General features: G+C 38.0%; 1 protein-coding gene across 1 annotated transcript in view; it reads right to left on the minus strand.

The window, feature by feature from the left end:
- The window catches only part of LOC120515502 (E3 ubiquitin-protein ligase NRDP1-like), a 69,021-nt gene extending 53,605 nt beyond the window's left edge, over nucleotides 1–15,416 (minus strand). The window contains exons 1-3 of the mRNA XM_039736562.1: nucleotides 15,288–15,416; nucleotides 2,389–2,603; nucleotides 2,019–2,158 (exon numbers count right to left, since the gene is read on the minus strand). Coding sequence (XP_039592496.1) covers nucleotides 2,019–2,158; nucleotides 2,389–2,594 — 346 coding nt within the window. The 5' untranslated portion in view covers nucleotides 2,595–2,603; nucleotides 15,288–15,416. The remainder of the gene's footprint in view (nucleotides 1–2,018; nucleotides 2,159–2,388; nucleotides 2,604–15,287) is intronic.
- Nucleotides 15,417–24,867: the final 9,451 nt, after the last annotated feature.

Genomic DNA, 24,867 nt, shown 5'->3' on the forward strand with positions numbered 1-24,867 from the left:
AAAAATAGATATCTAACCATCAGTATGTAGTAGTAGCAGCAGTAGTTGTAGTTCTGTCACTTGTACAGAAAACACTGAAAACCTTAGTTACATGTCTGACTAACATGCACTAAGAGCTACAACATCTGTAAAATCCATTACTCTGTAAGTTGCCTCAGTAATCCATCCATCAATTTTCCAACCCATTGAATCGAAACACAGGGTCACGGGGGTCTGCTGGAGCCAATCCCAGCCAACACAGAGCACAAGGCAGGAACCAATCCCGGGCAGGCTGCCAACCCACCGGGGTGCCTCAATATTCCATGTAATTTAGACATGTGCTTACAACAAATTTCAGAGGAAGGAGTAACATACAACTTATTTCTAATGTGAATTTAAATTTTCGTCATTTAAGAGAACTGAAATACCCACACATAAGCATAATATACACAGCACACAGGTAGCTTTTGAATACTCCATCTGGTAAGCATAATTCATAAAAGACATTAAGAAGTGTGTGAATCAGAAAATATCAAAACTTTAAAATACCTCTGACACTTTAATTACTGTTTTTTTGAATCTATACATGTAATACAAATCAGGTAAAAATTAAGATATTCCATGTTTAGATATGGAAAAATCAATCCAAGTGGTTTCAGATCTCATGCTATACAAAAACTTTTTGGGAAATGTTGTTGCCAAATGCTCACATAACTGCAAAAATACTGAAAACTCATTTCAGTTGTTTGCAATATAACTGTTGATTAGACAAACATAATCGTTTTTAATGTCTTATTTTTAAATTTACCTCCCGAACTCTGTAACTATTTGGAATATACAGTAAGCATACATAACACTGGAAAACTACACTCTTGAAATATAACACAGAATGGATTTGCTGGCAAAAATCATAATTTTGTTACTTATTTAAAATATGCGTTGTTCTCCCTGAATATCCTATTCTGTATTTTTTATTAAAGGCATGGTGTTGTTGGCCAAACGTGGAAAATAACATTTTAACTGCAAACCTGTGGCTACCAAGTAAGCTCTTTATTTTTTATTTTTGTTTTTCTGTTAATTTTATGTTTTTGCTGGTTTGTCCTTATTTATATGGTATGTATTGAAAAAAAAAGCCTATTAATCATTATGTGTAAAATATTAATAACAACTTTAACAAATGACATTAAGTTAATTTGCATTGTTAGCTTTTACTGCATATTTTCAATCTCCCCAACTTTAAGAACTTAATATGTTAAAATACAAATATCTTGGAGTGTTCCTAACTCTGTTACAAGGGTTATATTATAGTATAATTATTAGATTAATAGTATAGGACGAGAAAAATCTATTCATTGTATGAAATAGATAGATAGATAGATAGATAGATAGATAGATAGATAGATAGATAGATAGATAGATAGATAGATAGATACTTTAGGAATCCCAAGGGGAAATTCACATACTCCAGCAGCAGCATACTGATAAAGAACAATATTAAATTAAAGAGTGATAACAATGCAGGTATAACAGACAGACTATAACTCTGTATAATGTTAACGTTTACGCCCCTGGTTGGAACTGAAGAGTGGCATAGTGTAGGGGAGGAACAATCTCCTCAGTCTGTCAGTGACAGTTAGTACTCAAATTTACATCTAGAAAAAAACAGAATGTGATATGGAAAATCTAACATTTCATAAAATTTTTAAAATAAATTTGTGAAGTCAGAATTTGTTAAAAGGAAAATCTAAAACAGATGCATTATAATTTGAGCTGTTACCTTTAAAAGGAAAACACAATTACTTAGATATTACCAGAGACCGACTTTCAGTAGCTTTGGCTTATATCAACATTTGTTGTAATTAAAAACTAAGTGCAATATTTAGGAGTATTAACTACTGTAATCTGGATATTTATACTTTGGTACTTAATTGCTTACAACTATTAAAGTCTTTATAAAATGACATTAATTTTTATTTGTTATAGACACTCAATTTGTATACTGTACAGACCGTAATTGAAAATGTCCTATTGATACGTACGGGCATTGATGCATGGAATCCATCTATATTCACACTCCCGCTCATGCAGATCTATAGAGTCAAGTGAACAAGCCATATTACAGCCATGTTCTCTGTTTCTGCATCGGATCTGCAGTTGATTCAAGTCATTCTTCATATACCTATTTAAAACAGCATTTTCAAAAAAAACAAAGGTAAAAGTGTGCTGAATTAATAAAAAACTATGTTGAAGACAATGATGAAGAAAAGTTTACGCAGAAGGAAAGCTATGTCCTCAGGGAGTTTTTAGCTTTGCATATATACACAGTGAAATACTGGGCTGAAAAATGAGTATTAAATTGAAAATTCAACTTGCTGAGATAAAAAGACTATGTCTTGTTGTTTTAGCTACCTGAATAAAGGCTGCAATGCTGAAACATCAAGTGATTGTCTGTCTTCAGGACAGTTATGGTGATGCACCAACCAGCCGTGGATGCAGGTGCTGCAGAAGGCATGTTCACAAGGTGCCTGAACTGGGTTTTCCAGCACATCTTGACAAATGCAGCACAGAAGTCCCTCATTCACATAGCCAACAAAGCGCTCTATATCATAGCCCATGTTGCTTGCCTAATGAGAAAAGCAGCATATACAGCAGAACATAAATAAAATTAATTACTAAAAGACTTCTAAATAGTTGTAAAAACATATTTGAACTGTAGCTTTTACCAACCTTTATTTAAATTCACAACTGAAATCCTTATGACTTTGTGATTTTTACTAATATATTTTGACATACCAGATTTTGCATTTTAACATTTTTGAGCTCACAGTGCAATGGACCACCAATAATCAATACATACATAAAAACATGCTGAAAGAATATACAATATCTCGCAATGTCCACTGTGATTTTAATATTTTTTTATAGTTTACACAGGATTACAATTCATCTTAAAATTTTTAAATTGGGACACATTTGGAAAGAAAACATATATTCATCAAAACACCCATTTTCTTTTGCATAATTTAAGTATTAAAAAGATTTTTTTTCCTTACCTAATGTAAAATGTTCAAAGTTTACTTTTTTGGTGTCCCATTTCATTGTCACAGAAAACAACAAGAAACTAGAATTAAATAGATCTATATTTTGGTAAATGAAGCTTCCATTTAATTATGTAATTATTACACACAAAAATATATGGTAGTTAATTATTTTGATTGATTCTTATGAGTTATGATTGTTTTCCATCTTACTTTCTTTAAAGAATTTTTAAGTAACTGCAAATTAATACAAACTAAAGTACTAAAAGTAAAATAACATACGTTTTCCTAAAACATATACTGTTTGTGGATGTGTACTTGAAAGCACATTAAATAATAATAATAATACATTTATATAGCGCCTTCCCCATGCTCAAGGCACTTACAGAATATAAGAAAGAACGGCAGGGTATACAGTATATAGCATAGTACAAAGCAAATAAATAAATAAAGACGATTAAGACGATAAATTCAGAGAAAGCCTAACAGACAGCAGAATTGATGGTCTAGCACACACACATACAGGTTACATGAGCATCTTGACAGAAAGGGTAAACTGAGAGAAGGGTAATAAAGTGAAGTAGAGCTAAAAGCCTTCCTGAACAGATGAGTTTTGAGTTATTTTTTAAAAGAATTCATGGAGTCAGCTGACCTGATTAATTTTGGTAGGTCATTCCAGAGTCTGGGCGCTATACAGTTGAAGGCCCTGTCACCCATGGAGTGTAGATTAGTGTGGGGCACAACAAGATTGCCAGAATCAGAGGACCTTAGTGGGCGGACAGGCGCATAGTGATGGAGAAGGTCACTGATGTAGTTTGGCGCGAAGTTATTTAAGGCTTTGTAGGTTATTAGTAGGATTTTATATTTGATTCTGTAAGACACAGGAGCCAGTGAAGACAGAGCAGGATGGGTGTGATGTGCTCGCTGCTGCAGGTTCGAGTAAGGACTCTTGCAGCCGAATTTTGAATAAGCTGGAGCTGTGATATAAGATTAGAAGGGGCACCTGCCAACAACGAGTTACAATAATCTATGCAGGATGTGATAAAAGCATGGACAAGTTTCTCAGCATTAGAAAAGGAGAGGAAGGAGCGAACATGGGATATGTTACGGAGGTGAAAGTAAGAAAGTTTCTTAATGTGATTTATGTGGGCGGAGTAAGAAAGGGAGGAATCAAAAATGACACCAAGATTCTTTGCAGTAGAGGCATGTCTGATGAGATCACCGCCAAGATTGACTGGGAAGGAGCTCATTTTATTAAGTTGCATTTTAGTCCCAATTTGCAGGAGTTCAGTTTTGTTGCAGTTTAATTTTAAAGAGTTCTGCTCCATCCAGGTTTTAATTTCACTAAGGCAGGTTGTGAGCTGAGAAAGCTCTGATGAAGTTCCACTTTTAACATTGAAGTAGAGTTGAGTATCGTCTGCATAAAAATGATAGCCCAGTCCATAGCTACAAATAATATGGCCAAGGGGAAGCATATAAATACAGAAGAGAAGAGGGCTGAGGACAGAGCCCTGAGGAACTCGTGTGACTGGAGCTGAGCTGGACCTGCTGTTGCCAAGACTAACAAACTCTTGCCTATCAGTCAGATAGGACTTGAACCACTGTAGGGCAGTGCCAGAGATACCCAGCATGTTCTCCATTCTGGACAGTAGAATGTCATGTCTGACAGTGTCAAATGCTGCACTGAGGTCTAATATAATTAATATGCTGGTTTGTCCAGAGTCTGCTGCCATAAGCAAATCATTGGTTACCCATAGCAGAGCAGTTTCACAGCTGTGCTGCACCCTGAAACCAGACTGAAAGGGTTCCATCAAATTATTAGACGTTAAGTAATTGGTGAGCTGGGAAGCTACAACACGCTCAAGAGCTTTTGACAGGAAAGGTAAGTGGGAAATAGGCTGGAAATTGTTAAGATTGTCAGCATCAAGACCAGACTTTTTTAACATTGGGGTTACAGAAGCGATTTTAAAAGTGAGCGGCACAGAGCCAGTGTCAAGGGATGAGTTTATTATTGTTGTAACAGTCGGGATTATGGCATGAAGGCAGGATTTAAGTAGTGTGCTGGGGATGGGGTCCAGTACACAAGTAGTCGGTCTCATTTTACAAAACAGGTCATAAACAAAAGCAGATGTGACTGGTGAGAATTTAGAGAAGGAGCTGGATGGATTGGGAAAACAGGGAGAGATATAAACAGATGAGGTATTTATGTTAGTTGAATTATTTAGATCTTTAATTTTGTTACGGAAAAAGTGGAGGAAATCCTCACTGACTTCAGTAGAAGAGGTAGTAAGGCCAGATGCAGGTTCGAGTAGTTTATTAACTACAGAAAACAAAACCCTTGGGTTATTGTGTCCACTTTCTATTATTCTGCCATAGTGGGTGTTCTTACCAGCAGTTAGTGCTTCTCTGTAAGCTCTTTGGTGGTCAGAGAAAGCCTGGATGTGCACGGTGAGGCCAGTCTTACGTGACATTCTCTCAAGGCGTCGACCAGCTGCTTTCATAGATCACAATTCTGAGTTATACCAAGGAGCTGAATGTTTAAAGGAAACCTCGTTATGTTTTAAAGGAGCTGTTTTATCTAATGCTGAATGAAGGGCTGAGTTATAGTGGTCAACAAGACTATCTACTGTTGACGGAATAGGTACAGAAAGTATTAAAAAGATACCTTATTAAAATGTATTTTACAAGATATTATTTACATAAACATATCAATTATAAATAAAAACTCAATAAAAACCTTCCATCCTAATCAATTACAAGATGCAAGCATACGTTTAACTGCGCTGTTTTATTTAATTACCAAGCTTACAACACATCACTGTTGACATTTCAGTGGCATATTATGTATCACTGGTTCACCTCCACTACCTCAGTACATATGAGACAGTAAGCCAATGGAGGTATTCAGTAACAATCAACATGCATATTACTTCCAAATCAACAAAACATAAACCTTGGATAATAAAAATGAATACATGCAAAACATTATTTTTATTTCTTAATCAACCAATTCACCTCACACTGAATGGAACATAATAAACCGAAGCTACTGAAATTCAAGTTAGTACAGTTTTCCAACCTGAAATAACAAACACACACCATATCAAAAATATGAACAACTTCAGTCCAGACATCAATTTATGAATTATTTTTTATACAGAAGCAACACTAAAACACAGCATTAACAATGATGCTAATGGCATATTATTAATCGCATCTTGAAAAATGATGGTTTTGTAATAATATTTGCTTTTTCAGCAGATATAAAAATAGAACTGTTTTCACCTTAACTGAAAAAAACAAACTCAAACGTATTTCACCACCATAAAAGCACATAATTATATCTTTGAAAAATCATGAAGAATGCAAGAATTATCATTTTCCATGCTGAGAAGATCGGACAAAGCCTATAGCTTATTGCTGGACCTGAACACCTACGGGAGCCCTCTGCAAGAGGCAAGACTTTGTCTTCATGGAAGACCAGAGGCCTCATGCATAACGCCGTGTGTAGAATTTGCACTATAAAATGACGTAAGCACAAAGGCAGTAATGTGCTTACGCCCAAAAAAATCCAGATGCATAAATCTGTATGAATGCCAGTTTCCACGTTCTTCCGCTACATAAATCCCAGTCACTGTGAAAATTAATGCACGTGCACGTGCCTGCTGCCCCACCCCAACTCCTCCCAGAATTACGCCTCTTTGAATATGCAAATCAATATAAACAGCCCTTAAGTTCAGCGTTCTGTGAAAAGGCAATGGCAAAAGCACGAGGGAAAATAGAATTTCAGCGAATACCAAGTGGAGGCAAGGAAAAACTTACTATTTGTTGATTTAAACAGTGGTATACTGTAAACAACAAAGGGAAGTTGATCAAGTGATATAGCGTGTCGGAGAAACACGAAAGCTCAAATTCACAAAGTCGCACAGTGCCCCAAATAAAAAAAAAGTTGTCAGATATCAAAGTCGCCGTGAAAAGGCGAGTTGTAGTCCACCGTCAGAGTGTCATATGAAAGCTTATTTACAGAGAAAAAAAAAGGCACACAGTGGGGAAACTTTAATCTCGAAATTTCCACTTTAATCACGTAGTTTATTTTGTCATTAAAGTAGAACATCATAAACTTCATCTTAAAATTGTTTAATTTACTAGTTTCTCAAATCCCATCGTAACTAAAGTAGCACGTTAAATGATTTGTTTTGTACTATGTGCTCTACGTGTGTGAATCACTATGTGCTTCCGGGCTTTCTCTTCCTCCGACAGGACACAGAATCTATTACATTTGTGATATTACAGCTCTCTGAATAATTAAAATACTGAGATGTATACATGATATCATTTTCATGATGATAGGAGTTAAAGCACATTATTAAACATGGGAACATGGTGGTGCAGTGATTGTTCATGTTGCACGCAAGATGCTTGCTGCACCATGCGTGACCTTCGATGAAATACTTTATTGTAGCAGTACTGTCTCTTTCAAAAGTACTAACCTCCAATTCCTGTCCTTACTTTTCTTTCTCCAAATACCCAATTGCCATACAATCAGCTCTGTAATAGACGTTAAGCCATATGTAAGCTTAGAATGCCGATTCTTCAAAACTTTTAAGGAACATTGAAATATCTTCATAGTATGTGTTTAATTATTCTATCCATCTATCCTTACAGTGTCGCGTCAGCACCTGCAAGAATACAGCGCAAGGCAGGAACAATCCGTGAACAGAGCGCCAGTGGCTCGCTAGCGTTCCGGCACTGTGTCCTCACATGTTTAATTATTAACAATATACAGTAGATTATTTAAATGAAGTTAAAGTTTTATCTGTATAAATAAATTTTATTATTTATTAATATGTATTTATTATATATTTAATAAATATTTTGCTGCATTTCATCTAAAAAATATCGTCATCATATGTAAATATGCACTTATAAAGTGGCTCAGGTTGTGTAATATTATTACATTATCGCAAGTTTACAGTGAGGTAATTATACTTATAAGTACAAACAGTTCTACAAGGAGCACTTGATGGACTGATTGAGTGCGTTTAGAGTTCTTGGGATGAAACTGTTTCTGAACCGCGAGGAAAGGCTCTGAAGCATTTGCCATACGAGAGCAGTTCAATAGACAACATGGCTGAGGCAGCGTGTGCTTGATGCTGTATACTGATAAATTTTCTTTATACTGATAAATTTTCTTTCCAATCAGCTGCTGTATAGCTGTGACTCACACTCAGATACAGTGATATAAATACTCTTGAGTGGTGCAGTGAGAGTAATTTGGAAAAAGATGATCCAATGTGGCAACCCCTAACGGGAGCAGCTGAAAGAAGGAGAAGAAGATGAAGTGAGAGTAACAATGCTAAAGCAGTTATGGTATTTGTTATAGTTTGACCATTCTGTGGACCATTATTTTGTTACAGGTTAATTACAATCAGATGCATTAAACTAATAAACAATATGCGGTTAATTTCAGTATATTTATAAGGCCACGTCAGGGATGTAGATCTAAAAAAGAAATGGTAATCACACAGAAACAGTAGCACTGCTTTGACGCTGGGTGCTGCCGGTCTGCAAAACTGCGCGCAGAAATTGCGTACGACAGAGTATGAGCTACCGTGGAAATGTGCATGGCTTTACGCCACTTAGGTTTTATACATCACGATTTGAACATGGAAACGTTCTTACACGACATTTTTGTGTGTACGCACTGTTTATACATGAGGCCCCAGGACATTTTGTGTGAGAGTCAGAAAATATCTCAAAGGTAATACAGCGTTAATGACTACTAACCTTTTGAAATATGAGAAATCTGCAGTCGGTTTACCTAAAGAGAAACACTATTGATTATTTAATACTAGGCTGACATGCCTTTTAAGGCGACCGACTTTTAAGTTGACCACTTCTTAAGGCAATTCAATATGTAGATCAATTTGATATTTTATACAAACTCATTAATTTGGTTCTATTGCATTTGAGCGGTATTACTTTAATACTCGTAGTTTCTGTTATTTTTGTGATGAAATTTAAACTTTTTTTCTATATTGAGGTCACCCTTTTGAACCCCCCTGATATTTACTATGTGGTGAGGCATTTGTACTCCATCAACATTAATTATTTCTACAGACATAATTTTGTCTATTTTTCCAGCGCATCACACACAAAAGCAAGGGAACGATGGGAGCACCAGAACTCTGCTCACATCATGTCGCTTCGTACCGCAAGCTGCAAGTAGTAAGTCTGTGATAAGCGGAATACCGCCACGCTTTCCACTCACGGGACGGAAGGACAATCCCGACCGCTTTTATATAGTAAGAAAGAAGAAGAAGATATCACGCAGTCTGGAGTAGAAAATCATCTTTTACCTGGAAAAATGAAACTACAAATCCCATCGTGCATTGCAAAATGGACGGGGCATGTGTGAAACTCCACGCTTGCGTAGCACTCACGGGACGGAAGGACAATCCCGACCGTTTTTATATAGAAGGAAAATTCATAGACATAGCAGTTTAAACATGAATAACCTGACACTTTAAGTTGTCCTAAAACCTAGAAGCAGCTGTGTTCCTTTGAGACTCTTTTTTGGCTTTAAATTTTGTAATATCAAAGCTTTAACTAGCAAGATGCTTTACTAAATGATTTTATCAGTGATAGGAAAAAAGACTTTATATTTTAATAATAATAATAATAATAATGATAATAATACATTTTATTTATATAGCGCCTTTTCCATGCTATATGTGAAATGTGGCTAATTGAAGCAGCCCCTCTGAATTATAAATTTGTTTACTCTATTAATTAAGGACACGAGTTGGTGTTTAGCAAGTATTTTCTCAAATCGTTTAAGCTGAGTATCTTGCTATAGTTCAAGGTGGACTGCATTCTCTCTTAATGACTGTTTATCATCCTTCAAAACATATACAGTAAACTATTATAAATTTATTATCTATTAAAATAACTAATTCTGATAGGTTCCTAATAGTAGACAATTTAAATTTTTACATAGATAAACAATGTCATCCAAATGTAAGAGAGTTTATTAATTTGCTGCATTCTTTTGATCTCAGTCATGTTACCCAGCCCACACACTCAAGAGGACATATCCTGAATATAGTTCTTTCAAAAGGATTTAAAACTGAAGTGATGCAGATTTTTGACAATTGACATATCTGACCACTTCTGCATTTTACTTAACATAAAAGTATCTGTGGCCAGAACGAAAAAGCAGCACATTATTATTGTGATGATGCATCTGATTGTAGGTTTGCAAATATTTTGTACAGTCAGTCTAAATTGAATGTTTATCCTAATACAGCCAGCAATGTAAACATTAAGATGGAAAATCGGAACACTAAGCTGAGGGCTGACACTAACAGTGTATTATCCCTTAAAAACTGTTACGAAATGGTCAATTATTAAAATACCATGGAAAACTCAATCAATTAATGTACTTAAAACAGACAGTAGGAATGCTGACCAAAAACGAACAGAAACTAAATTGATAGTCCATTATGAAGTGCTAAAGACTCACATAAGTACAGTAAATGTAACACAAAAGTTCAACTTGAAAGAAGGTCCTACTTTTCTAAAATTATAAATGAAAATGCAGGAAACCCTGGAGTATTATTTGCATCTACTGATCATCTATTAAATTCACCTCCATTAATGAACTGGATACATAAAGCTTCAGAGCATAAAATTGAAGCATTTCCCACATTTTTAATGATACAATAAACAATTTTACATGAAATACAATATATCCCTAAAATGCATACCTTGTTGAACTTCAGTAGTGAGTTAAACCATTTTACTAAAACACTTTACGATTCAGCTTCATTCAATAATCACTCAACTTTGACCCAGTTCCAATAGGCTTTTTAAAAGAATTACTATAACTAAATTACTGTCCTTTAGTAAGACCTCAACAGAGGCTTCTTTTGACCTTAATTTTTTACGTTTACAAAGCATTTGTATAAAATAAAAAGTGAAGCGATCATCTGTGAACATTACTGGAAAAAAATAATTTTACCCTGCACAAAGTAGATGTCTTAAATCAGTGATGGCGAACCATTTAGAAACCATTTAGAAGTGCCCAAACTGCAATCCAAAACCCACTTATTTATCGCAAAGTGCCAACATGGCAATTTAACCTGAATACCACCTAAAACTGAACACCAGCATAACCAAAGAGCTGGTGGTGGCTTTTAGGAGGCCCAGGCCCCTCATGGACCCCGTGATCATCAGAGGTGAGTGTGTGCAGAGGGTACAGACCTATAAATACCTGGGAGTGGAGCTGGATGGTAAATTGGACTGGACTGCCAATACTGATGCTCTGTCTGTCTGTCTATCTACTGAGCTTTTAGTTTAGAAAAGCCACTCATACATTAACATATTTTGTCTTAAAAGAAAAACATAATAACGGAGCTTTCAATGATACAAACAACTTTTTGTTGAAAGGTAAAAGTTTGCATTCGGTATGCTTTTGAACAATTAATGTGCTTTTTGCTGTTGTATGCATGCTGATAATTTGTCTAACCTTGGCTCATACTTTGTAAGTTTGAGAGCAACACATGCAGCACTCAGGTCATCTGTTAGTCTGTTTCTGGTGTCAGATTTGATTTAATTCAAAGCTGAAAACAGCTGCGCACAAGCATAAGATGTTCAAAACAAAGTGAGGAAAGCAATCTCAAGTGCCTTCATTGACTTAAGATTATTTGGCAGAGAATTCCACACTTTAAGGATTTCATTTTCATAACTAACTGTGCTGTCCTTTGTCATCCCTTTGATCCTCTCAAGTGTTTCACGCAGGTCTTCCCTATTAAGCTCCGCCCCCAAAGCTTCCATTATATATTACGGGGTCGTGGATCAGGTGTGGCGATTAGCAACTCCCAGCAATAATTACAGATGCGGACGACTCCTCACCTGTGCGCTTAAGCGAGGACTGCCCGCATCACAAAGCTCCCGGAAACGCCCGCCACTCTACCATAACCTTCTTTAAGCGCGAAAGTGCGGCAATTATCTGTTAAAACTGGCCTTTTCAATTTTGAGCTGTGGACCCGCTATACCACATCCCCTCCAACCCCACCACGGGAATCACAGACTCAAAAGGCTGCAGTCCGTGCCGCACCCTCAAGCAGAATGTGTGCCACCCGCCTTACCCCAGACAGGACAGGAAGGAAGCGCTCCCATTGGGCTGCTGGGCAGAGGGGCGGGTGATGTGAGAAAAGTCCTCCGGAGCGCGTGAAGAGGGGGAGAGGTGAGGGGAGCAGCCCGGCCCCGCATTCCTCTGGCATTATAGTAACGAACTCTGTGCTCGGGCGACGGCACGCATGCCCACTGAGAGGGCTCTGCGTGCCCCCTTTGGCACGCGTGCCATAGGTTCGCCACCACTGTCTTAAATGATATACCAGATTTATAGTTTAATATAAAATCTGTGGAGGTGTTATTGAGTTTTAAAGAATTCAGCTCAAGTGTATGTAAACTTCTGACTTCAACTGTGTACTCAATTACATCAAACCAGTGTTTATATGCCTTAAAAACACTGCAGAGTGTAATGCAGTACCTTTAGTAATGTAGCTGGTCTACCAGTAAGGAATTGTTCCAAGTAGAGATTTCCTAGTAGGAAAGTATTTTTTCTACAGTAGTGTTAAAATGTGTTTCAGCATTAATACATTTACAGGCCACAAAGTTATTTTCAGTTGTACCAAACTTGTATTCACAAGCCTTAAATGTACTATATAATGCAATATAGCACAGTTAGCCATGTAGCTTGTCTTTATGTGAGGAATTGTGCAAGTTATGTATGACTAGAAAAGAACTATTTCTAGTATTTGAAACTGTTTTTGCAAAAATATATTCAGAACTCATTGACATTTACACAATTGTGCCAAACCTGTTTAGAATTATTATTATTATTGTTATTATTGACCTATTTAAAAACCTTTGTTAATCTGATACAGTGAATTCAGAATGAATTCAGACCCCTTCACTTTTTCACATTTTGCTAACTGTTGTCTTTGCTTTGTGCTTAGGGTCATCGTCCTTTTGGAAGTTGACCCTTCAGCCCAGTCTGAAAGTTTCATTAATGCTATCTATCTCTGTACTTTGTTCAGCTCTCCCTCAACCCATGCTGCCACCACCATGCTTCTCCGTTGGAATGGTATTGCACATGTAATGAGCGGTTCCTGGTTTCCTTCAGACACAACACTAATCTTGGTTTAATCAGATCAGAGAATCTTGCTTTTCACAGTCTGAGAGCCTTTAAGGTGCCCTTTTGCAAACTCCAAACAAACTTCCTGCATTTTTCACTGAGGACAGGCTTCTGCCTGGTCACTCTCAAATAAAGCCCACACTCAAGGAATGTTGCAGTAACAGTTGTACTTCTAGAAGTTTCTCCCATCTCCACACAGGTTCTCTGGAGTTCAACCAGAATGACCATTGGGTTCTTGGTCAACTCTCTTGCCATGGGCTTTTTTTCTCATTTTTGCTGGGTTGCCAGCTCTAGAAAGAGTTGTGGTTGTTCCAAACATCTTCCTTTTAAGAATAATGAAACCAGCTGTGTTACTGTGAACCTTAAAAAATACTGCAAACATTTTTGTGGCCTTCCCCAGATTTGTTCTTTGACTGAATCCTGTCTGTAAGCCCAGCAGGCAATTCCTCTGACCTCGTGACTTGGTTGTTGCTAAGCAACACATTATCAGCTGTGGGACCTTATATAGACAGGTGTGTGCTGTTCCCTAATCCAGCCTGAATTTACCATAGCTGGAAAAAAATGTGAGCAATACCTCAATGATGATCAATAAAATGAGAAGCACCTCAGACAAATTTCAAGTGGCACAATAAAAGGGCCTGAATACTCATGGCAACGAGATATTTCAATGCCTTTTCTCTAATAAGTTTGCAAAAATGTCTCCGATCCTTTTGTCATTCTTACTGTTGCTTAATGTGGGGAAAGAATGAATGTAAATTATTTTTACACAATGGTGCTACATAGAAAACTATGAAAAAAGTGAAAGCGTCTATTACTTTTTGAATCCACTGAATGTGTTAAACTATTTTGCATATATAACATGTATAAATAAATATACAAATAATTAAAAAGCTCACAAAGAAAGCAAAACACTTTATGCCACTGTGTCAAGCGGTTGTAAAAAGCACACAATTGGAAGTGCTTGGACTAAAAGGTTAGCTTTAAAATTATAATTCTGTTAATTTTATATTTAGCTCCACTTTGGCCCTGTTGTATTAGCAAGAATTTTTTTCAGATAATGATATTTCTTTTTCTGGATAAAATTAGTATAAAGAAGTTTAACCAGATTATTTATTACAGATTGGTGTGTCTCTAACAATATTGTTGTATAAACTGACCATTTGGAGCAACTGGCCCTCCACTTTTAAAAGAAACACACAACCCTTAAAGACAGGTCTCTGCTCAACCTTTTTTTTTTAATATTTTCCATAATGGGAGTAAAATTTAACTTTGCTCTTTCTAACTGATCTGTACATATATCAGTTCCTAAATATTTCGCTTTTTGTTTTACTGAAATGTCAGTACAAGTAAATTCAATTTTACAATTCTTTAATGGCAAAATTTCACATTTTACAATATTAAAGGTGATTCCTGACACAGATGAGAAGATTTTCATTCTCTAAATTGCTTTTACAACCTCCTGTTCATTTCTTAAAAAAAATGTGGTGTCATCCGCTGACAAATTTTAACTTCTCTCCCAAACAGATTGATACTTTGAAAATGATATTAATATGAAGGGCCATTGTTTGCATTACCAGTAAAAACCAGAGTTGGCAAAGTGGACAGCCTTGCCTAATATCTCTTTTAATATCAAATCTTGATGATGTTTCATTACAGAGTTTAATTAAACGATTGCAGCCACTATATAAAGAATGGGCCAAAACCAAAAAAGCAATACCTTAAAAATAAACCGGTTTTCAATCGTAGCAAACGTTTTATAAAAATGTAAAAGTAGTAACACACTGTCATCCTTAACCAAAAAACCCTCGAAATGATCTCAGTTAAAGCACTCTGGACACGCAGTGTCGCATATTTGACTGCATTTCTTTAATTTCATTTAACTTTCAAAGATAACCTTAGACTAAATTTGACACAAGTCCGTTAATAAGTTGTGAGTGGTAAACCATTACTCCAAACTTCCAAATTAATTGTATGATTGTGATAAAATAGATAGTGTATCTTCGTTGATGCTACGGATTACATATGCGCTCTCAAATTTATTTCTAATTTTCTTGAAAAACACTCACCCGCAAAAACGACTCCACCTGTCACTTCTGCCTGCGCACGACAGCAACTGTTACGATATTGTCCGATCCACACTTCTTATTTTATAACACGTGTCACCATCCGATGTGCCTCTTCTCATACGCTCATAACGCCGCTGGACATGTTACATCAGCCAGGGATGAATCACCTAAAGAATGAGCTGGCATTACGTTATTAATAGCAGATGCGCCTGAAAACAGCATCTCAGCACAGCCGCACCGCACGTTCTTTTTCCAACTAGTACAGAAATTAAAGATAACGAGCCATGTAAAGTGCAGAGAACCCGTCAGTCCTGGCGCTTGACACCAATGCTAAGCATAAATGCATTGTTTTCGTAACACCATATTTAGCATTTGCTGGTGTTTTTTTTTAACATTTGTCCACAACGTTTGTCCTTAAATTAAGCAAAATAGTGTAATCTAGGTGTCCGATTAGGAATAGAATTAGGAATATAGGTCTGAAACTAGACTGGTGTAAAGTGCTCTCAAATATGACATTGGGACATTGCGGTTAAGACTTTGCACTTTTAAACCCTGCGTTTGTGGGTTCAAGTCCAGATACTGACACTGCGTGACCATGAGCAAGACACTTCACCTGTCTGGGCGGCACGGTGAGGGATCGCCGGGTATAAGAAATGTAACCAGTAGTAACCAAATGTTATGTTGGAGAAGGGCATCAGTCGTAAATGTGAAATATTTTGCCTTTTGAATAAGTAACTAGTTTGCAAAAACTGTGAAAACGTACATTCGCGGGTTGCAAGCAAGCATTTAGCTGGGAGCAAATAAAAAGACGGCCGAATACGTACCTAACTTCAGCCTTGTGTTCATTACAAGGGTAGACTCTGTTAAATAGTAATAATTACCAAGTCCGTTCGCAAATGTACTGTGCGGAAAAAAATACTACGCAGTTTAAACGCAGATCCCTCTCCTACCATAAATCAAATATTTTTGTACGAAAACTATTGGTTTACGTGCGAACAGTATTGGTCTATGAATAATTACTATCGGTTTGCGTGCATATATTATTTTGCGTGTGAACAATATTGGTTTCATTCATATGAACTATATTGGTTCGTGTCCGTATATTATCGGTTTGTGCGTCAACTGTGTCCATTTTTATATGCATAGCACTGGTTTGCATATGAACTAGAGCAGGGGCAACCAACCGTTTCAAAGCTGAGAGCTACTTCAAGAGTACGGAGTAATGCGAAGGGCTAGTTGTTTTACACAAAACTCCTGAATAACACAAAGTTGCACGGGCCACCTTTAAAGATAATAATAATAACAACAATAACAATGAATATTCATATATCATGCCCCGTTTGTACTAACGCTACCTTTGTGGCATTTATAAACAAATCATGAATTCTATCCCATGTTTGTACAAATAATCTGTTATGTAAATTTTAAAAACATCAATTCTTTCACATTTTCAAATGAATCCTATCACATTTGTACTAATCACCAAATCTGTAGTATTTTAAACAAATCTTATCTGTTACGCTTTTTGAACGAATTATTTTTCACATTTTTGTACAATATTTGAGTTTAACGTTGCCATGGTGTTTCAGTGAAAACATGTTATCTCTTTCTTTGCCTGTAAATATCTGTTAGTGGGAAGCCTGGTATTGCAAGCTGTTCACCAGTGTCCTGTAATATGGGGTATAATTTGATACTGCATCTCTGAGTGGGTCTTGTAGATGTACATCAGTAAGGCGTGTTCTGTGTTTTGTTTTTGATGAAGTTCTTATCCAAAAGGCTGAATCACAGAAATATCTTGAACCAAAAACGCAGGCAACTTTCATAGCTGCTGTGCATACACCTTTGTACTTTTCTGTGTCCACAAGACACCAAAGGCTTGGTGCACCCTGATGGGCTTTGAGGACATCATGTTGCAACGTTAGGTTTTCAATCTCCACCTGTCCAGCATCCAAGTTGAACATTGCACTGTTCTTCTGCCCAGGTTTGTAGAAGCCGAGTTTGTAACGGAAGTGTCAAATGTGGACCTCGTCACCGCGAGGCGAAACATTTATTAAATCCAGAAACATGGTTGTTAAAGTTTTAAAATGGAACCCGTTATTACCCAGTGCCGTTCACTAATAACATTTCTGTACGGCAGTGGTTCTCAAACTGTGGGGCGAAGTAACCAAAGAAGGGGTTGGAATGGCGAAAAGATGTGAAAAAAGAAAACAAGAATCAAAAATATGAAAAATACATCTATTGAAACCAAAACAAATTAACTTAAAGTACATTCTGATACTAGAAAAATAAATACAAAGTTAGATAAATGTCGATTAAAGTTAAGTAGGTATAATAAAACATGCATCTGTGATATATCATTAATTAAAAAAGAACAAATTGGTATTATTGGGCTCCTTTCAAAAAAATTAAGGGGGGCGCGATTAAAACTGTTATGAAAACTCGGGTTGCAAATACTTAAAGATTGAGAAACGATGTTGTACGGGAATAACTATTGTTACCAGTGAAATATAATTTCATGTATATTTAGAACTGCCTACATAAAAGAATTATCATACACCCAAATGTTTACTCACCTATCATAAATATTTTTGGTCTCTGCTATCTGTGGTTTCATCAACTACAACATAAATTTTCTTGCCACGAATCTTTCGAAGAACGGCGTCCATATGTTGTTTAAAGACGAGGAGCAAATGAGTTTGACGAAGAGTGCTCTTATTTTCGGGCAGCGCGCCTCCTTGTTTTCAATGCTTAATAAAGAAAAGAAGCATCTTTGTCATTTTTTAAGTGTTATGTCTGACTCACTGGCGTCTGACGATTTTGTTATTTTCTCTATTGTTACCTGAAGGGGAACACTTTTTGATTTTAATTTCTTATAGTTCTTTAGATGGGTTTTATATTTGACGGGGTCATTGCAAGTATCTTTTCATTTCCAGTCTATATATATGCTGGCAAAACTTGCAGAAAAGTTGTTGTCCAGATTCGTAAAAGTTGCCGAGATATTGTTGTGCCATCAATTTTGCAGTTTTTTTCTACGCAGTTAGGGTATCTGATCCTGCTCGCTTCGACATTTCTGTCTCATGCTGCTAGCTAATTCGCATTAACAAGAAAATATAATGGAAACACGTGCACCAACATGTAGAGGCACGACTGGATTTCAACGAAGAATTGCGCTCACTTGAAAAACAACAAACTAGAAAATAGTATCTGAATGATAGAACCACAGATCATTCAATCGTTTAATTTATTGGGAAGTTTTATAACAGTCAGTCTCTAAATTCAATTTCCGTTTTTAAATTTAAAATCTAGTTTTTATGCGTTAATTCCGTGATTCCGTCCGTGTTTTCTGGATCACGGAAATCATAGGGCCCTAAAAATGGTAAGTTTTCTTTCGCTTTTCTGCCATGTTTGCCATTATTTTTTGGAGGTAAAAACCAAGTGTAGCTTGCCATCATAGCTGCACCCGTTTGATTATCTCAGCGAAGAGTGAGATGGAGGTTTGTCTTGTGCACGATATTGAACTTTGATCGCTGGCTACCAGCCCACCCAATGCAAGTGTTATTGATTCAAAAAGAACAGCAACACAATTAAATATTATTTTTAGACGGAGCTCCATAGTGTCTAGTGCTATTTTTAGAACATGCCCTACAGGCATCTCACATTTGTCCCTGCGGGCACCATGTTGGCTACATCTGAAAAAGAGTGATTCGCATATGTATATCACTGGTTCCAGTATGTTTGTTATTGGTTTGTGAGTGAACTACATCGGTTAAGTGAACTACATCGGTTTAGTCTCGCATGTTATCGGTTTGCGTATGGACAATATTGTTTTGTGTTCTGTGCCGGTCTAACAATGGATTTGTGTATGCACTGTATTGGTTTCATGCACGTCTTATACTGGTTTCATGTGGGTAACATGTCGGTTTTGCGCTTGAACTCTATTGGTTGTATGTCTGTACCATGTCGGTTTCTCATACGAAACAAAGTGGTAATGCCTGCGCACCCTATCAGTTCTGCATGCGAACTATATTGGTTGTTCACTTAATCTTCAGCAGAAATGGGAGGGGCAAGAAACAGGAACTCAAGGGCCAATTATAACGGTCGCAGACTTGGCCTTCCACACCACGCCCCCAGCATTCACGTCCGTCCTCTGTCACATTGCTTTTGTTGAAAAACTAGTAACATAGATTTACCTTGTAACCCTAAAAGATGATATTAATATGACTTCCTCCAATCACGAGGAAAGAATCCGAGTTTCTCTTTATGGTATTACTGTCGTATTTACTTTTAGAAACAAAAAAACAGTTTTATAATTTATGATTCAGGATTCGCTAGGTAAAAGAAAGAGGACAACATATTTTTAGTTAAGGAAACACCATACTAAATATGAATGTGGTTGTTCTAACTGCTGTTATAATGAATTCAATCATTCAAAATATTTCAAATTATTTTTATGGTACTGACATTGACATTATTTCTGGAACCTCGTTCAATAAAGGAAAATTCCTTTAATGACATTGATTTTTTGTTACAAAATAAATGATGATCAGATAGATAGATAGATAGATAGATAGATAGATAGATAGATAGATAGATAGATAGATTACTGTAGATAGATAGATAGATACTTTATTAATCCCAAGGGAAATTCACATAATCCAGCAGCAGTATACTGATACAAAAAACAATATTAAATTAAATAGTAATAAAAATGCATGTAAAAGCAGACAATAACTTTGAGTAATGTTAGCATTTACTCCCCCGGGTGGAATTGAAGAGTCGCATAGTGTGGGGGAGGAACGATCTCCTCAGTCTGTCAGTGGAGCAGGACAGTGACAAAAGTCTGTCACTGAAGCTACTCCTCTGCCTGGAGATGACACTGTTCAGTGGATGCAGTGGATTCTTCATGATTGACAGGAGTTTGCTTAATGCCCATCGCTCTGCCACAGATGTTAAACTGTCCAACTTTACTCCTACAATAGAGCCTGCCTTCTTAACAAGTTTGTCCAGGCGTGAGGCGTCTTTCATCTTTATGCTGCCTCCCCAGCACACCACGCGTAGAAGAGGGCACTCGCCACAACCGTCTGGTAGAACATCTGCAGCATCTTACTGCAGATGTTGAAGGATGCCAACCTTCTAAGAAAGTATAGTCTGCTCTGACCTTTCTTACATAGAGCATCAGTATTGGCAGTCCAGTCCAATTTGTCATCCAGCTGCACTCCCAGATATTTATAGGTCTGCACCCTCTGCACACAGTCACCTCTGATGATCACAGGGTCCATGAGGGGCCTGGGCCTCCTAAAATCCACCACCAGCTCCTTGGTCTTGCTGGTGTTAAGGTGTAAGTGGTTTGAGTCACACCATTTAACAAAGTCTTTGATTAGCTTCCTGTACTCCTCCTCCTGCCCACTCCTGATGCAGCCCACAATAGCAGTGTCATCAGCGAACTTTTGCACGTGGCAGGACTCGAGTCATATTGGAAGTCTGATGTATATAGATTGAACAGGACCGGAGAAAGTACAGTCCCCTGCGGCGCTCCTGTATTGCTGACACAATGTCAGACCTGCAGTTCCCAAGACGCACATATTGAGGTCTGTCTGTAAGATAGTCCACAATCCATGCCACCAGGTGTGAGTCTACTCCCATCTCAGTCAGCTTGTCTCTAAGGAGCAGAGGTTGGATGGTGTTGAAGGCACTAGAGAAGTCCAAAACATAATTCTTACAGCACCACTGCCTCTGTCCAGGTGGGAGAGGGATCGTGTAGCATATAGATGATGGCATCCTCCGCTCCCACCTTCTCCTGGTATGCGAACTGCAGAGGGTCGAGAGCATGTGGCCTCAAGTGGTGAAGCAGCAGCCGCTCCATGGTCTTCATCAGATGTGACGTCAGAGCAACAGGCGGAAGTCATTCAGCTCACTAGGACGTGATACCTTTGGGACTGGGGTGATACAAGATGTTTTCCAAAGCCTTGGGACTCTCCCTGTTCCAGGCTCAGGTTGAAGATGCGCTGTAGAGGACTCCCCAGTTCCAACACAGGCCTTCAGCAGTCGTGGCGATACACCATCTGGACCCGCTGCTTTGCTGGCACAAAGTCTTTCAGCTCTCTGCTCACCTGCGCTGCTGTAATTGTGGGTGGGGATGTCTCACCTATGCTGGTATCAGCAGAAGGATGGGTGGAGGATGCAGTACTCGAGGTGAGAGTGGGTTAGGTGATCAAACCTATTAAAGAAGTTGTTCATTTGGTTTGCTCTCTCCACGTCTGTCTCAATGGTGGCACCCGCTTCGAGCTGCAGCCAGTGATAATCTTCATCCCATCCCACACTTCCTTCATGCTGTTGTTCTGCAACTTCTGCTCCAGCTTTCTCCTGTACTGCTCCTTCACGGCCCTGAGCTGGACTCGGAGTTCCTTCTGCACGCGTTTGAGCTCATGCTGATCACCACCTTTAAAAGCCCTTTTCTTCTGGTTCAAAAGGCCCTTGATGTCACTTGTAATCCATGGCTTGTTGTTAGCATAGCAGCGTACTGTTCTTACTGGAACTACAATGTCCATACAGAAGTTGATGTAATCAGTTGTGCATTCAACAGCCTCTTCAATGTTCTCACTATGTGACCCAGCAATATATCCCAGTCTGTAGTTCCAAAGCAGTCTCTCAGAGCCTGCTCTGCCTCAGGGACCACTTCCTGAATGATGTGGTTGTAGGTAGCCCTCACTCTTGGTTTGTAGTGAGGCTGAAGCAGAACCAGGTTATGATCTGCTTTCCCAAGCGCAGGCAGCGGGGTGGCACTGTATGCGTCTTTAACGTTTGCATACAGTAGGTCGATAGTCCTGTTTCCCCGGGTGTTACAATCCACATACTGGGAGAAGGCAGATAATGTTTTGTCCAGCGTTACATGGTTAAAGTCTCCAGAGATTAGCACAAGTGCCTCAGGGTGCTGCGTTTGTAACTTAGCAACTGTGGAATGGATGATGTCACTCGCTATCTAGCGTTAAGCTTGAGGGGATGTAAACAATAACAACAATCACGTGTCCAAACTCTCTGGGCAAGTAATAGGGACGCAGACTTACGGCCAACAGTTCGATGTCCCTGCAGCAAGTGGAGATTTTAACGTTTACATGTCCTGAGTTGCACCACTTTGTATTGACATAGAGAGCGAGTCCTCCTCCTTTCTTCTTCCACAGGTACTTGCGTCTCTGTCGCTCTAACTGTGCTAAACCCGGTAGCTCCACGTTAGCATCTGGGATGGTAGTTGTTAGCCACATTTCACTAAAACACAGCAAGCTGCATTCTCTGTAGGTTCTGACATTTTTCACCAGCACAGCCAGTTCGTCGATCTTATTTGGTAGTGAGTTCACATTTCCCAGGATCACAGAAGGCACCGACGGTTTATAACGCCATTTTCTCTCAAGTTGTCTGGCTTTTATCTTATCTTTTATCTTTTGCGGCTCGGCTGCCCGATATCGTCTTCTTACCTCGTCAGGTAAATAAGGAACCACACCGCATAAGCATTTCTTCTCAGTGCTTTAAGCTGACTACTTGAATAGGCGATTCTCGGCGTGTAAAAATCCATGTCAAGTAGTAAAAGTAGTAAAAAGTGTCCAGGGAGCGATTCCACAAAAAAGTGGTAGAAGTGATCAGTGAATAGAGAAAAAATAGAGAAAAAAATAGAAAAAAAGGTAAAAAGATAAAGTCATACATGGAGCTGATGGAAAGGCTGCCACTCAGATGCAGTGCCGGAAATCAATAACACAACATAACAATTGTGGACTATGGCCGGCCAGTCATCCCGGCCAGTACCCCCAGGCCGCCAGGTGGAGCCCTCCCTGCAGCATGGAGGTGCCCCGAATGCCAGCAGGGAAATTATGGACATTGGAGTTTTCATCCACAGACCTGCTGGATACCACAGGGGCACCTAGAGGATGCTGCAGGGAGGCCCAAGGACTGTTACATGCCCTATAACCTGGAAGTACGTCTTAGTCACAGCAACAAGGGAAATGACGTACTTCCGGGATGAAGAAGAGGACTTTTGATCTGATCTGGAAGTGCTAGGAAGTAACATGGACTGCGGGTTCAGGAGCACTTCCGGGTCACAGATTATAAAAGACTGGGAGAGATCCCAGATGAGTGAGCTGAGCTGGGTGGCAAGGTGGCAACGCATCTGGGAGTGGAGGATTGTTTACTGTATTGATTATTGATTGTGATATATGAGTATTGTGGAGTGGGGGGTGCATGTGCATTACCGTTTAGTTCAAATAAATAATAATTGGACTTTTACCTGGTGTCTGGCGTCTAGTCTGAGGGTTCAAGTGATCGACAGCGCCCCCAATCTGTCACACAATCAACAGGCATGAAAATGAAGGTGTAAACTTTGGAGTTCTCAGTCAAACAAACTTTTAAAATTATTTATATTGTTTATTATATTTTAAATGATCCAGCTTACTATACAGTTCATGGGTACCTTCATTTCCATTGTCTGTCTTGAATTGTGTTTTCTTAATTTTGTTCTACGCTTCTGCTGTAATGTTGGTAAATTTCAAGTGGAGTTATTAAACTGTCAAACGTTTTCCTGGTTTTAAATTTTAATGCATAATTGTTCTCTCTGGGACCCTAACTTATAAGTATGTACTTATGAAAAAAGTGAAGCAAATCTCTTAAATAGCTTAATAGATATTATATCGTTTGTTTTTCTAAAGAAATGTAAAAATTTGCCTTATTGAAAGTTGCACGTCTTTTTTATTTATTTTGGAACTGAACTTACAGATTTTAAACTTAAGTTTAAAAATGTTTTGTTTGGGTAGATGCAATAATTACAAACCAGTGTTTTAGTGATTTTAAATCCTTTAATTGCCATATACAATTTCTTGTATTAGGAAGTTGTCATTTCTCGCATACCCCAACTTACTCTCCAAACGGAGATATAATTTTTTTGTAAATAAGATTACCGTTATTAGGTCATCTGTCTCACTGCTTGCTAAGGATTCATCTCTGCCCATAGTGTGTTCAGCTGTCTTTGGCCACTCTGAACCTGTATCATCGTCTCTGTTGTCTGATTTCGTGCAACGCCTGAATCCTACAAATTGCCCCCTGGACAGTGTCCCCTTCTATTAGTTAAGGGTTTTTTTTTATTATGTCAGACCAAGTATTGTTACCTTAATAAATGCTAGCTTGATCTGTTTGTGTTCCTGCTGCCTTGAAAGACGCTGTGGTGCAGAAACCTATTAAAAAACCAAAATAACGACCCTCTAATGTGTCAAATTTCAGGCAAATTTCTAAAATGCCTTTTTTATTCTAAAATCTTAGAAAATGTTGTCCCAACTCAAACATTTCTGGATGAAAACAGCATTCTGGAAAACTTCCAATCCAGATACAGATGTTCTTACAGCAGTGAAACATCCTTGTTAAAAGTTTAGGATGACCTCTTCCCAACTACTAATGCTAGAGATTCTGCCATTCTTGTAATGCTAGATCTTACCTCTGCTTTTGATGTCGTGGATCTTATGATTCTTATATCCCACCTTGAACAGTAGTAGGCATCCAAGGTGTAATGCTTTAAATGGTTTAAATCTTATCTAAGCAATAGGAG

This window comes from Polypterus senegalus, chromosome 15 (genome assembly GCF_016835505.1).
Source record: "Polypterus senegalus isolate Bchr_013 chromosome 15, ASM1683550v1, whole genome shotgun sequence".
Lineage (NCBI taxonomy): Eukaryota > Metazoa > Chordata > Cladistia > Polypteriformes > Polypteridae > Polypterus > Polypterus senegalus.